At 36.8% G+C, this 16,880-nt stretch overlaps 1 protein-coding gene across 1 annotated transcript in view; it reads left to right on the top strand.

Annotated features, from left to right (window-relative positions):
* CSF3R (colony stimulating factor 3 receptor) overlaps positions 1 to 16,880 on the top strand; it is a 556,874-nt gene that overhangs the window by 303,661 nt on the left and 236,333 nt on the right. The window contains exon 9 of the mRNA XM_044089705.1: positions 768 to 981. Within this exon, the coding sequence (XP_043945640.1) occupies positions 768 to 981 (214 nt within the window). The remainder of the gene's footprint in view (positions 1 to 767; positions 982 to 16,880) is intronic.

The following is a 16,880-nucleotide window of genomic DNA, read 5'->3' as shown; positions in this document are numbered from 1 at the left end:
GCTTTGTAAAAGTTAGTAGTGAAGCCATCAGGGCCCGGAGATTTGCCTCTTTTAAGGTTGTTTATGATGTCTTGGACTTCTTGGATGGTAAATGGGGCAGATAAGAGAGAGACTTGATTTGGTTCAAGAGAGGGGAAATTAATGGAATTAAGAAAAGACTCCATCTGGGGTTTGAGGGTATCTTGTTTATTGCTACTATAGATATCTGAAAATAATTCAAAGAATAAATGTATTATTTCAGAATCTGAATTGTAAATTTTTCCTTGATAGTGAAGGGTGGATATTCTGGGAGCACCGTTATTATTTTTTAATATTCTTGCCAAGGTTCTTGAGGGGGTTTGAGCCCATTCAGAATATGTTGCTATACATTTTTGTTCCTGTAGGGAATAATTCTGTGAGTGAAGTTCTAGTAATTCTTTGCGCGTGGAGTTGATCAGTACTTCAGTTTTTGGGTCTGGAGATAATCTTTGACTTTTTTCTAAGGAGTTTTTCCATACTGTTTTTAATATTTACCTATTTACATATTTCAGCTGTGGTTGTTTCTTTTTCCTTCTCATTAGCATTTTTAACATGCTTCTTTTAGAAACACTGTTGAAAACTGATGTGGTTTGAACCTGTCATCTCACATTATTTGATGAAAGAAATTATATGTACAATTACAGGCTGGAAAAACGGATGAAATTTTGCATTTCATGTAATTTATTCTTTGCATACCTGTAAACGTGCCTTTACTTCTTTTTTTTTACATTCTGCCTTATTTCCTACAGCCAATGGAAATCTTAGAAGCAAATGGTGAGATACAGAAGTACCTTGTCTACATACCTAAGAAAAATGATGAAGACACAGAGACTGTGCTGTGTAGCACAGCAAACACAAACTGCACTTTTTTTGTGCATGTTAGTGTGCAAAGAGTATATATCAAAGCAATTAATTCAGCAGGAGAGTCACCAGCAACAGAAGTACTTCTCTGTAAGATATCAGGTAATAATAAATGCAATAATAATATTTACTTTACAATTTATTTCACATATAATTTATTTTCATCTTGCACTTGTGTTTTCCATGCAGTACACAGCTGTACAGACCAGCATCATGCAATAAAAGAAACTGGAAAATAAAAGAGTAACGCACTTTTTAGATGGTCTTGTGTCTCAAAATGAATTCTGTTTTGACCCACTGAAATAAATGTTCGTATTCCAGAAGACTTGCTCTCAGTGTGAGTGACTAACTCCAGTGTAAGGTCTATCATTAAAGCAGGCTTACACTGGAGAAAGTCACTTACAAGAGCATGTCTTTTAGAATCAGGCCCATGTCCCTTTCTTATCTGCAATACAGTGATAGCTCAGAGATGGGCAGATGATTGCAAGCATTGTTTAGCTGCTGCTCCTATTTTTTTAAGTAGATTAAGCTAATTGCTTTAGAAGGATTTTTCAAGTTTAGAGCTATTTCTCCAAAAATAATGTAAAATATGAAAGAAGAAATCAAAGTGTGTGAACCATCAGTAAATATTTGTGCAAGCCCAGAATACCCCTGGACAATAGCGGAAAAAAAGATTTAGAATTATGCTGGAACTGCTAACTGCATTAGTTTATGTAGGCAGTGTATACAAGATGCAAATAAAAGGTCTTCACTCTGAAAGGTCCACAGCATTGGGAATCTGTACACTTGCAGTTTTATTGTGAATTACATTTTTCAAAAAGGTGTTGCATACCTCATCATGGTACTGTTTTAATATAAATGGAAAATAAGCTTACTTTCGGTGTGTGTGTGTTGCAGCAGAAAAAAAAAACAATAAATTATAACAGTAAAGTAGTGAGGGGAGGCTGTTGAACATGTACCAGTGATAAGTATCACACAAAAATGACAACTAGCACGTGGTTTTAGAACTGATGACTATATCAGGTTCCGTATTTGCTCCTGCCAGATGTAACTAACAACTAAAGCACTTCTCAGTAGCATTTCATCTCTTAAACTGCCTAACCTGCGACCTCTGCAAGAAACAATGAGTCACTAACTAACAGTCTGGGATATACAAGAAGTACAGACTGTAGTATCATGCCATTTGACTGAAGCCATTCTTTACATGCAGCTGGTCAACATCAGCAGAATGTATACTGCCAAAAACAGCAGTTCTCAGAATCTTCTGCAAACTCAGGAGTTACTGCAACTCCCAAGCCATGTTTTTTTAAGTTATGGTGACTTAAAAGTTGATTAATTAGGTCAGTAGATGCATGGAGCATTTATTTAATTTTGCTTTTAGTAATGTTTAAGTCTAGTGAAACAGTATTTTGGGAAGCTCCATTCAGTGAGCTGTGTTTCATTTTACCTGTGATTGGATTGCTGATCCATAATTACAAGCTGAGCTTACTTGCAAAATTTCAGTCTTCTGTGGACTAAAGGGGGGAATACCTCAACCATTCATCTTCCTTAGATAAGAATGAAGTTAACATTAACTAACTGGAAAAGCAATGGTCAAATGACCATCAAATCAGACATAAAGAAATAAGTGCAAAGGATGCTAAACACGTTAGATAAAAAACATGTTTCTTGTTTTTTAGGTAACTTTTTTTTTGTGATTACTAACAAAAAAATTATCAGGGCAGCCACGGTGGTGCAGCGGTTAGCGTCGTCACCTCACAGCAAGAGGTTCATCGGTTTGATCCTCAGGTGGGGAGCCTTCTGTGCAGAGTCTGCATGTCCTCCCTGTGGTCACGTGGGTTTCCTCCGGGTGCTGTGGTTTCCTCCCACATCCCAAAGACATGCTGTAGGTGGATTGGACACTCTAAATTGGCCTTAGGCATGAGTGCATGTGTGTGCCTTCTATGAAATGTTGGGCATCAGGCTGGCAACTCAACACCGTAAAAACTCTACTGCCAATCATGAGCGGACGGGTGATCTCCTGTGGCAACCCCTAACCAGGAAAAGCCGAAAGAAGAAGACTAACAAAAAAAATTATCATTATCTCTGCCTTCTCTTTTCAGTCATTCATCCCTTTCTTAGTTCATTCATTTTTTTCCCATCACAAGGGAGAGGGTCAGCTGAGAGAGGACATCATTCAGGCAGACACCAGGGTGGTTTGAGAGTTTGTGCTTTAGGTGCTGATTTGCATTACATATATTCTGTACCACCTCAGGGTTTAGTGTGCAATGGCTGTGCCAGTGAACACATCATTCACTTCTGTGATTGACATTGCAGATTCTGTTATGAGAACTGAATCAACACTAACTTCATGAACTTTAATCATAATCAGACTTAGGAATCAGGTCCATTCCCATCATGATATTAGAAACCCAAAACACTTGGGGGAATCAAATGGAGAGAGGGAACAAGTTCACAGAAATGCATTATGCCCACCCTCCACATGGAAGAGAGGTGATCTGGCAAAGCCGCATCACTTTTTTCTCCAGCTCCAGCAGGCTCCTGAGTTGCTATTCAAATTTGAGTCACCTAGGTCATCCCTGTATACCAACTGAGCTGGTTTAGTTTTCCAATTGTTTTAATTCTTCTTCTACTTCTTAGAGATCTTGGTGCTTTCTTTGGCACATTTGTCACTAGCACAGCATCAGAATTTATTTTTGCTTAATATTTTTTCTAGCAAACTCAATAAACCTATAAAGAATTAGTTTAGTTATGATGGATGACATTGCTGTGACTTTGCATCCTCTTCATGATGCCTCTGCAACTGTGTGCCTGTTTATGAATGCAGTCATCTGTTGCAACTGTGTGCCTGTTTATGAATACAGTCATCTGTTGCAACTGTGTGCCTGTTTATGAATACAGTCATCTATTGCAACCATGTGCCTGTTTATGAATACAGTCATCTGTTGCAACTGTGTGCCTGTTTATGAATACAGTCATTTGTTGCAACTGTGTGCCTGTTTATGAATACAGTCATCTGTTGCAACTGTGTGCCTGTTTATGAATACAGTCATCTGTTGCAACTGTGTGCCTGTTTATGAATACAGTCATCTGTTGCAACTGTGTGCCTGTTTATGAATACAGTCATCTGTTGCAACTGTGTGCCTGTTTATGAATACAGTCATCTGTTGCAACTGTGTGCCTGTTTATGAATACAGTCATCTGTTGCTTTTACAACATGAATTTATTTTAACATTCCAAGATTCTCATAAAGCCAAATGACCTAGCATATTAGGAGTATTAGTTTATTTAAATGCCATGATTTGAAGCAAAATCCTGTATGTGTTATTTCTGACCTAGTGGCTCATGTGGGACCCTAAATATTGAATAATCTGCGCACAGCTTTCTGTTTTGTCTCTTTCAGCAACAATACTTTTTTGAAGGGAACCACTGAAGAGCTTTATTTCTTAGCTTTCAATGCTGCCTTTTTTGCTTGAGGTACACTCTTGGGTTTGACTGGCTTTTTATCTGGGCTCTTGGCTGCTTTTGACTTGGTAGATTTGACCTTCTTAGGATTCTTTGTTTAGCAGCTGCTGGTTTCTTTGCCTTCTTTGGAGCAACCTTCTTGCTGCTGGCTGCTGCTGCCTTCTTTGGTTTCTTAACAGTGGCTGTTATCTTGGCTTTAGCAGTGGACTACTTTTTAGTAGTTTTTTTTTTCTTTTTGGGAACCTCCTTCCATTCATTCCTTTACTATTAAATATAAGGGAACACAGCATCTTGGAAATGATGATGAGTTAAATACATAATGGAAATGCTGATGGGGTGTCATGACAGCCATATAAAAACCTGAAGAACTGACAACCATGAGTCCATTTGATGCATACTATACATCAATGATTGTTCCATTACGTGTAATGAATGGTGATGCACAGAGAAACAAAAAAGAAATGAACCTTTGTTGTCTAGTTGTCCTAAAGAAGGTAATTATATATTGGTCTTTTTTTAGGAGAAATATCAAAGAACTTTACTGCAGAGCTGCAGAATGATGATTTTAACCAAGCTATGTCCCAGAGTACTGTATATCATGCAACATGGCAACTGACTATAGATAAAATTCCTGGCATGAGGTTTCTTCCATAACCCCACACTGGCAAGGAAGCCAATGACCAAGCCAAAAGCTATAATGGAAGTTAAATGGCTGAAACTACACCATCAATAACATTATCTTCTTCCCTACACCCAAGGGGAATGGTCATTTACACTATGTAGATGTATTTATACTGTGAGTCCTTTTTTGGATTCATTATTTTTTATCACAATCGACATCCACACAAAATTGCTTAGGTGATCTTCTTGGACTGAGCTACTTCTGAAGATACACAATTAGAATTAAGGAAATATAATAAATATCCAATTTAAGCAAATTACTATCAGTAATTATCAACAGTTTATATCAGAATTTGATCTCTTCATGAAACAAAATGTCATTAAAAGTCATTATCTGAACCTCACTATCTAGCCAGTAATGGATGGACAGAATGGTCTGTATAAATCTTCAATAAGGCTTTGACAAAGCTCCTCATTAGCACTCTTCAAGAAAAATCTTGATGATTGGGTGGGAGATAGGAAATTCACCCCGGGGATCACTTCTGTGGCTCTGTTTGACAGGGGCACAGGAAAATAATTTTCTTGGGTGGCAAAAGCCAGGGTACCGTTTGGCTAGGATTATATAGGCCCTAGGGCCAATAGCCTAGTACCTACCTATGAACCTATGAACCCTATAATTTCCAAGGGTAAGCTCCTCTAACATAACATAATTGTAATTTATTCATTCATTCATTTATATCTGTTAACAAAGATTGCTTAGTTGGGAGTTTCCATTTTCAATGGAGACCTTAGGAAACAACTCCAAGACAATAAACAACATCAACAAATAAATATAAGTATAGAAAATTAAATAACCTCATTATTACTTTATTCAGTTGACAGGTCTCAAAGATGCATAGGAGGGCTACATAACAGGGTTATATGTAGGTGTCATAGTAAGGGAATGAAGCACTCAGGTGATGTCACTGTGTCATACACAATTCATAGTGAGGTGAGAGGCCAGATGAAAATAAAATGTCCATTTATCTGTACTAGTTCTTTTTTATCTTCAGAGGGAGCTTATTCTAAATTTTACAAAAGGAGATGGAAAAGTTAGAATCAACATATTTACTGAACAGCATGGGAATATAGACCAGCTGGTGAGTGAATTATCTAAGATGCCATGAACAGACCTTTAGGTAATGATCTTAGAGAAGGGTAGTTTGGTTAATACAGACATTTGTGAGCCAGTCTTATTTGTATAGAAGTGCTTGTATTTAAGCCAGCCATGATCATGCAGAGACAGAAAGAGAGAATGGTACATATGAGCACTGTGGTTTGAGGAGAAACAGGCAATCCTATTATATGCTTATTGTAGTTTGTTTTGAAATAGTGAAGCTAAGTTACTGAACAGGTGATAGTGCATGAAACAGGATCTAGATGTGGAGACTGTAGCTTCAGTTGTTAGGAAATACTTAGTACTGTACAGTCTGCCCAAACTGGGGGTTAGCTTTTACAAGTGTGTTGTGAACAAGGGATTTGAAATAAGTTCATTATTGAGGTTAATGCCAAAAGTTTCAACTTCTACAAGTGGAATAAGATCAACTAAGGTGATATGGATGGGATTGCCTAACAAAAAAATGCATGTAGTTGGAATAAACTTTGGAAAAGGTAGTTGTGATAGAAGACTTATGAGAGAAAAGTATTAATTTTCTAATTCAGACATTTAGGAGTAGGTAGATAAAGCTTACTTGTGTCTTTATTATGAGAAATGATTGTGAAAAAGGACAGAAGGGGTGCAGGGTAGAACTAGACATGGCGACTGCAGAATCATCTGTATACTATAAGCTTAGCATTACCTGTGCTGTGTTCCATATTACTCACAAAGATGGTAGACTGAAGTCAACAATTCACTGAGTCATAGGGGACACCAACAACAACAGGCCATTGTGTTTGTGTAGCAGAGTTCAGTTTCATCCTTTTTGAATTATTCTTTGTATAGGTGCTGAACCATCTAATAGTGTTAGGTGAGAAGATTATATTCTCAAGGGTCTAAATGTTTTCTGTGTGTGACAGTACTGAAAGTTTTTGGAAACTCCAAGAATAAGTTATAAAGTTTGCAGTGTGAAGTTCTTCATAAATATAGTCAACCATGAAGAAGGGCTGTGTTGGTTCTGTGACTGGACCTAAAGCCATTTTGAGCATGAAATAGCAGACCATTTTAACTTAGGTACTTTGTAAGCTATTTGTGGATATATTTTTCCATTATTTTTTTAAATTGGAGAAAATAAGTTGATCGGATGGTAGCTGTTCAAATAAGAGGATAGGCCAGCTTTTATAGGGTTTCTACTAATGATGTACAATGATTTCCATGTTGGATATGCTAAAGTGACTAGGTATGCAGTGGAAGGAGCAATAGCTTTTAAAAGTTCCTGTCAAAGGATGTTCATAGCTAAGAGCATGGTTTGACTTCCATAACAAATTTATGGACAGAAAAGGTACAAACTGGTAGGATAGAAGACAGAGGGGTGCTTGTTATGTGTAAGCTGTATATTGTGTACTTGCACAGGACCAGATATAACAATTTGTATAGATTTGAGAAAGTATTTAAAGAAATTCAGGTACTGAGGTATCATTCAACTGTGTGAAGGTTAATGGGATGACCAGGGTGAATCAGATCATCCAATAAATCCAAATTTTTTTGTGAGTGTGCATACATGCTGTTTTTGCTGTTCAAAGAAATTAGATTTTTTTTGCTAATGAGGGAAGCATTCTTTATATTATTTCATGTTATGTGAAAAGATAACTGGGATTATGTCATTTGTGATATGAATGTTATGTGAGGTTCTTACTAACCATGAGTTTATTCATTTTTATATTTGCAAATGTGCTATCATGCATGCAGCCTAAAGCATTTTATTAGCAGTGATGTTTTGAACAGAATGTATGTTCTAAATTGGATTTACTGAAGCCAAATGCATGCAGATCAGTACAATAGTTATTTTCAGTATATCAGTGAGATGAATCTATAATAAAGCTATGAGCATTGCAAATCTAAGGCACAAAACATCAGAAACATCACAACTAAAATATCTGTACTTTATAAAATAACAGAAACACGTAGCAACACAACTTCTAATAGTGCAAAAACTCATAAAATTCTAAAACAAACAAGGACAAAGAAATCAAGTAAATCCACAAAAGAATGCCACAACCATTGAAAAAGGGTCTGCATAAATTACTTTACTACCATAGAATTACCGCTTTCATCCAGTTACCTACAGGACTTCATCAGATAAAAATACACTTAAAAAAATCAGGCATTTAGAGAGCCTTCCAAAAGACACATGTTCACCTAACTTCAGTGATTTAAAGTGATACACTCTTAATACAAATTTTAACCTAAGAAAAGATAAAACAATAGTAAACCCATTAAGTAAAATCATCAATATTCTCTAAAGTCATACAAAATATATAACAAAATGCATGAATATTAAAAACTGTGTGTATAAATATATTCTGTCCTATTCATTGCTATCTACAAACTGTAGTTAAAATGTCTCATAAAATTTAATTAAAAAATGTATATATAGATATATATATATATATATATATATATATATATTATATATATATATATATATATATATATATATATATATATATATATATATATAGCCTGTTGCTAAAATCAGTGGCATAGTCATAAGAAACAATAACAATTTTAGAGAAAGTAACCCCAACTATTAGAGGAGGCCCTTGGTCATTACAACTTGAGAGAAGAGAGTTGATGTGGCAACTATCCCTTAACGCTTATTGTTGGCCAGGCTTAATTGCAAGTATCTTAAAATTAAAGACACTGTCTAGGTAATATTGACTTTAGAACTGTGTTTATTGCATAACTTATTTTTGAACTTGTATTCTGAAGAAGTGCTGCAAACTTTTTACAGTTCCCAAGTGCTAGGAAGCATATTGTTTTATCTTTTCTTAGGTTACATTCTGTATTAAGAGTATATCACTTTAAATCACCAAATTAGGTGAACATTTGACTTTTGGATGGCTATTTAAATGCCTGATTTTTTTTTACTCTGGTAGACCCTGTAAATTCCAAGGTTTTCAGAGCTAACAAGTTCTTAAGTCAGTTTCTGCAATTTCAGTTTATGCACTTGTTTGTTCTACAATAGCAGCAGGCTTGCTACTCACTTGTACTATAAGACAGTCGTACCTCAGTTGTTTTATGGCATTTAGACCAAGAATTTAACATGTCAGTATCTTTAACTCCATCTTCTCTTTCAGGTACTGTCTTCTTGACCAACTCGGCTAATGTTTCCTCTCTGTTTCAAAGTCTAACTTATTGGTATTAACTCAGCACAAAACAACACATATTAGTTTGTATTGGGTTTACTTTTTGTTTATTCCTGCAAACTAATTTCTACTTACTCTAAAGATTTTTCATGAACTCTATTTGTTTTATGCTCAGCCTTCAAATGTTTACACTTAGTTGTTAGTTCAAAAACAGCATCATTTTTTTTCATTATTGTTCGTGTATCTTGTAATGCAAATTTGTTATTCTTCTAGAAGTGCATTAATAAGGTACCCATTCCTATTAATTTTTCTACCATTATCCTTTATATCCTGACTGAGTACATTTATTTCACTTTTCCTGTACTTTTCTGTCTTTGCACATTCATCTTGTAGCAGCGTCAACTTTTTCTAAGTATTTCATAGAGACATACATTTTATTTGTTGTCATTTCTACCTTCAGCTTTATTCTGGTGTGAAAGCTAAGTTATGTTTCTTATTCCTGCTTTAGAGAAGTGATTTCCTTCACCAATTCTCTATTGCAAAAGCAAGAATTTCTGTACATCTGTTAATTTCATTATAAGTATCTCTGAGATATGCCTTCAGCAATTCTCTTTCAGTTTGCAATTTCTGGCATTTTGCTTTTAAGTTAAGAACAGCACTGTTATTAGTTTACATCTCCTGAAATATTCGTTCTTCCTAACACTGTAATCAGTCATAGTCCGCTTAGGTTTGAACATGATACTTTTTCTTTCATTCATGTTCAGGCCCCATTCCTTTCTTTTATTTCCAGTTTATGCACCTTTTTTCCAACACTACTATTGCTTCACTGTTCCTGAAATGAACACGCTCTGCTTCATTTTGACCTGACATACACAGAACTTAAATAGTCATTCATGATGATTCTCTAGCTTTTTTATTTCAGCAAATACAACCTTTACTTTTTTCTTTATTTTCAAAATCCTTAACTTAAAGAAACAAAAATATTTTGGACTAACTCTTTACTGCAAGTCACTTACAGTCTTCTTTGCATTGGTAACACAATGTTGGATCTGCTGTTTTTTTTTTTTTTATTATTTTTAGCCATACAATGGATAAGGGCTTCTACTGCCATATCTTGAACTTTGTTGTTCTACCTTAGCCATTACATCTTTGCAAACTTGTTCAGGCTTCATTAATTTAAACTATTCTTCACATGAAACTCATAGAGACTTGTTAGAACTCAACTTTCTTTCCCCCACACATTTTGTAAAGCCCACAGTGGCTGTAATAATTCTCTTACATTGTAAAGCCAGAGCTTTTAGAAAAAAATAAAAATGTTTTAACTTCAAAATAAATTTCCCCAGATTAATAGTTCACAGCTTTTTCAACTGTATCCAAGTGATGTATATCTGCCTACCATCATAATGTTTTCATTGTAGAGGCACCGCTTTTATACTTTTAACATCAGGAAACTATGTTTGGGCTGTCTATCAAAAGCTCAGTTAATTAGTTATTAGTAATTATTGAAAACTCCAAAGACAAACCACACCAGCAACTAGGATAAATGTTACAAGTGCAAAACAAGTCTAAACTATCAAAATAATATAAATACAAACAAATGCAAATGAACCCGACACACGGCCAGGGTATAAAAGTTTAAATATGTGGTTATCTCTTGCATGGGTAACCTAAGCCCACTTCCTCAGACCAACTTCAACCATACTCAAATTCAATAATATATAACATTTTAAAAACACAAAAAACAATGGAAACACTTCTAGGCTAAAACGTTACAATGTGTGTGCATTGCAATGTATCTTATAAACAACGCAGATTTTCCTAAGAGGAATGGACGTCCTCTATTGACTATCTGTGTAGCTACATACAGTCTCCCTCATTGTTTATAATAATAATACGTAAATACGTAAAACATGCACAAACTGTTGCAAATACTAATTAGCCTAAGATTACTATAAATACTTTTCTGTCTAACATATATAGCTCATTATAAACCTCCTATAGGTCTAAAAACAATATATATGGAAAAATCGATGCTTGAGACACAAATACACACACATATATATATATATATATATATATATATATATATATATATCTAACAGTCATGTGAAAACACAAAAAATATGTAAACAACATTGGCCTGCAGTATCTAATACAACTTCCTAACCGATATCATAATCAAAAAAGAACAATTAAAATATTCATAAATAAAAGTAAACTACAATACATCTCTACACTAAAAACATACATATGTATATAAACATACACCTATCCTCCTATAACTAAAAATAAAATATATATGAAAACTATCTATGTAAATGCCTGCCTTTCAATGCTGGTTTGAGTGGTACAGTTCCATTTAACCCTTTAGGACCATCCGCATTTAATCTAATGATGCATTTCATCTCATTCTATTCTGTCTATTTTTGATGTCCCCCATTCTTTGCTCAACATTTATGACCTCTACTACTATAAATATGAGTGTGTGTTCACCTGGTGTTGTCATAACATGTTTCTATAATGCATTGGTATTATTTGATATCCTATTAGATATCTTAATATTATATAGTTGTTCTCTATTTCTGTCCCTAAATCTGTTTTCCCTATATAAAATGATGTACATGCAACACAATGTGCTAAATAATTAATATGCATAGTATTGCAATTTGCCTCTACATTAAATATAAATATCTTTCCAGTCAAGGGATTGTATAAATTGGTCACTGCTATCAATATACTTAAAAAAGTTGCACCCACCACAGGGCTCAGTGCATTTACTTCTCATTTCTGTATATCAACTGCCATTTTCTTTATGATGACATAACATTCTTTTAATATATTTTTTGTTTATTTTTATATCTAAGGTAGGTTGTTCACCTACTACTTCCTTGACTTTATTATCAGCTGTTAAAACATCCCAATGTTTACGTATAATATTGGTATTGTAATGTTTTAGCCTAGAAGTGTTTCTATTGGCTTTTGTGGTTTTAAAAAGTTATATATTATTAAAGTTTGAGTATGGTTGAATTTGGTCAGAGGAAGCAGGCATAGGTACCTATGAAAGAGCTAACCACATATTGAACTTTTATATCCTGGCAGTGTGTCGGTTCATTTGTGTTTGTGTTTTTATTATTTTGATAGTTTATAGTTATTTTGCACTCATACCTTTCATCCCACTATAAACACTGAAGTGTTTTACAGGGAAAATGAACAGCTGGCCAATATAATAAAAAACACAAAATGCATTATGTCAAACCCACACAGGTGGGGGGCTATGCTCCCATACCCCCCTAACTGAATACACCAATTCCGGGATCTCACTACAGTTGGGAAAAATGGAAATTTCTCAATGTGAGCCAACCATTCGTTTTCCCTGTAAAACACTTTGGTAATATGGGGTGTCAGTGTTTTGCAAGTTCAGTGATGTCTTATTAATTTCAAATTTGGGTGAGTGGGTATTTCCTCTTTTGACGTAGACCTATATGTATACATATTTTATATATATATATATATATATATATGTGTGTGTGTGTGTGTGTGTGTGTGTGTGTGTGTGTGTGTGTGTGTGTGTGTGTGTGTGTGTGTATATATATATATATATATGTATATATATAATATATATATATATATATATATATATATATATATATATATATATATATATATACATATATATATATGTATGTATATATATGTATGTATATATATATATATATATATATATATATATATATATATATATATATATATATATATATATATATATGTATATATATAGGTTTACCTGAGAACACCGACAGATTGAAATGCCAATGACGAGAACACCGACACCGGAAGACCGGCAACGGAAATAACCGACAGTTCGAAATCTCGACTCTGAAAACGCCGACATGCGAAACGAGCGTGACTGTGTAAGTATGCGATAGTGACGGAAGTTAGGGTGCAGGTAAGGTAAGTGTGCATTAGTGATGGACTTTAGGGTTAGGGTGTGGGTAAGTTATGTGTGCAATAGTGACGGACTTTAGCGTTAGGGTGGAAGTAAGGTAAGTGTGCGATAGTGATGGACTTTAGGGTTAGGGTGCAGATAAGGTAAGTGTGCGATAGTGACGGATCTTAGGGTTAGGGTTTGTGTTAAGGTTAGTGCATAGATAGTTGTGTATGTCAGGATTAGTGTAGGTTTGTAAGGATTTTGGTGTACTTGTGTTGTGTCTGTGTTGTGAGTCGGTGTTATGATGTTCGGTAATGTGGACTGTCAGTATTGTGTTGTTTCAGTGTTTTGGTGTCGGCGTTTTGGCTGTTGGGTATGTGGTGTGTCAGTGTAGTGTAGGGGATCCATATATACATATGGATTCCCATCAGTTGCTCAAACTGCCAAAATGCCGAATGTTATATGGCCGAGACTATATAACTAACATTTTGGAAGTTCAAACACAGCGAATGGAGATCAATGTACATTGTGGAATGGGAAATTTGCTATTTTCCTCAATGTAGTGTGATCTTAGAGTTGGTATATTTAAGTAGCAGGGGGTGTGGAGGGCCAGTCAGGAATACCATGCAGGACTAAATCATCCTCCACAATGAAGAGTAAACTTGTCTGTTGGACATCTGCAATAAATAAACTCTATAACAAAAGGAAAAAATTGCTGTCCAAGACCAAGAAGGAGCAGGTGCCCAATTGGAAGCAATGTCTTCTTAGCTTGAACAAGCAAATAAGAGCACTAGTGAAATCCTCCAAAGCAAACTTCAAGTCCAAATTAGACACATCTACTAGAGACAATCATAAGGCCTTCTTCACATATGCTCACAACCTCAAAGGAAGCACCCAGATCAGTTCAGAATTGGTGGTCAAGGACACAACATATACAAATGCTATAGATATAGCTGGCTGACAGATTCAGAGAAAACTTTACCTCTCTGTCCCCCATCAGTAAATCAGGACATCCCCAGTACCTGCCCCCTTCCCCTTAAATCTAGGGAACAGGTCATCACTGCTCTCTCAAAAGCAAAAAATACAGCCTCCATGGAACCCGATAACATCCCAGGCTGCATCCTGCATGAACTCAGTCAGGAACTTGCAGCACCATTAGGCACCCTATTCAACAAAAGCCTGAGTACTAGCTTCATCCGAGCTGAGTGGATGACAGCCACTGTCATCCCTTTACTCAAAGGTGGAGTATCCACTGATCCAGGAAATTATAGACCCATCAGCCTAACTAGCCTGATCTGCAAGGCCATGGAACGGATTATCATGGAACTCATTAACAAGGACATTGGCAACCTCCAAACACTTGATCCCACACAGTTTGACTTTGTCAAGGGGAGGTCATGTCTGCTAATTTTGGTCGACTTCTTTGAGATGGTCACTGAAGCCATGGATGAGGGGAAGACAGTGCACACTGCCTACTTTGACCTGGCCAAAGCCTTTGATACTATTCCCCACTCAGACATAACAGATAAGCTCTCTCAACTATGCATCAATCCATATGTTACCAGATAGGTAGCAAACTGGCTCATTGATAGAATCTACATAGTGAAAATAGGTGAAGCCACCTCAAGCAGTAGACTTGTAACAAGTAGCGTACCCCAGGGTTCAGTCTTCGGGCCTCTGTTATTTGGGATATACTTTTCAGAGGTGCAGACCAAAACCAGTGGGCTGTGGCAGACCAAGCTGGGTGCTGTCATCACATCCCCTAGTAATGTGGACATCCTCCAAGAGGGTCTCACTCAGACAAATGACTGGTTGCAGAAACATGGCCTCAAGCTGAATACCAAAAAAATGCATCATCATCCCCTTTGGGAAGAGTGACATCCCCACAAATTATCACTAAGTGCTCAACCAGTCGTGAGGGATTTGGTTACCCAGATAGATAGCAACCTCACTTTTGACCACTATATTGCCTCTGTTGTATGGAAAGCCTTCTACATGGCCCTCCTCATAAGTAAGGGTATGTCATCCAGGGACAAGAAGGTCATAACATCCCTGTATTTCTGCCTTCTAAGGCCCATTATCGAGTACAACACCCCTTTCAGCATGTACCTCACAAAGCACATGCAGCAGCTGGAGACACCACAGAGGTTCCTCACCAGGAGTATCCAGGGCATCAAACATCTACCATACACAGATAGGCTAAAAGCCCTATCCCTCTATTCGGTTTCATACAGACTCCTCAGAGTTGACCTCTGTCTGACATACAAGGCGTTCGTGTACCCCACCTTGATGGGACTGCAAGTCCAGCTCCACTTGAGTAACCCGCATGTGCAGCCTCAACCTGGTCTGTGACATCAACAAGACTTGTTGACGGGACATATTTGTGTCCCAGAGACTCTCCTTCTATGGAATAGACTCCCTCTCCACATCAAGCAGAGTACCTCTTTACCCCTTTTTAAGTTCAACCTGGATAACTGAATGGGAAACAGAAAATATACCCCTGGATTCCACCCATATCCCTGCTGGACAGGGGCACCGGGTGCTGATTTGTCTAAACATGGGTTAAACTCTTGGTTAGGCTTATAAGGGCTCCACCTATAATACTTTGATCCTATGTTGGGATTGCAGAGGCTCTCCTCCAAAAAAAAGGAAGCCAATCTGGTGGTCCCCTGCCATAAACAAACTCTACAACAGAAGTAGGAAACTAATGCAGAATAAGGTGAAGTCCCAAGACTGGAAAAACTCCCTTATCAGCCTCAACAAAAAGTTGAGATCCCTCATCAAATCCTCTAAAGCAAGCAATGAAAACAGAATTGCTGCAGATAGTAAAGACAACCACAAGGCCTTCTGTAGTTATGTAAAGAAACTCCACGGCAATAACCAGATTTTCTATGAGCTACTGCACAATGGTACCTCCTATACAGAGCCAACAAACAGTGCCAGTATATTGGTCGACAGATTCTGAGCTAACTTTACCCCTCTCTCACCCCCAAGGAACAATCACAATACCAGTAGATTGCCTGGCACCCAGTATTACTGCTGCACAGGTTAAAACAGCATTGTCCAAGGCCAAGAATACAGCTTCAATGGCACTTGACAATATCCCTGGTTGTGTTCTACATGAACTACAGAGTGAAATGGCACATCACCTGTGTGTCCTGTTCAATCACAGCCTCACCTCAGTCTTTGTCCCTACCAAATGGTGCACTGCTACAGTCATCCCTCTCTACAAAAATGGAGCAACTACAGACCCTGGGAACTCTTGCCCCATTAGCCTGGCAAGTCTAATATGCAAAGCTATAGAATGCATCATCATGGACCTAATAAACAAGGATATAGGGAATCTCCAAATTCTGGATCCCACACAGTTTGTTTATGTGAAGAGTAGATCATGCCTGCTCAACTTGGTCAACTTCTTTGAGTCAGTCACCAGACTGTGGATGAAGGCAAGGTGTTTCATACAGCCTACCTTGATCTGGCCAAGGCTTTTGATACCATTCCCCACTCAGGAATCATAGAAAAACTCACTAAGCTTGGCATCAACCCCTCTATCACTAGGTGGGTTGCAAAGTGGCTCACAGATAGAACCCACAGTGTGAAGTAGCTGACTCCAAGTCAGACTGCCAACTAGTCACGAGTGGAGTTCCACAGAGTTTGGTCCTGGGGCCTCTCCTGTTTGGTATTTACTTCTCTGAAGTCAAGG

Source organism: Protopterus annectens, chromosome 1.part1 (assembly GCF_019279795.1).
Source record: "Protopterus annectens isolate FY-2018-M chromosome 1.part1, PAN1.0, whole genome shotgun sequence".
NCBI classification, from domain to species: Eukaryota; Metazoa; Chordata; order Ceratodontiformes; family Protopteridae; genus Protopterus; species Protopterus annectens.
Note: the sequence above shows the minus strand (reverse complement) of the source record. Positions and strands in the feature narration are given on the sequence as shown.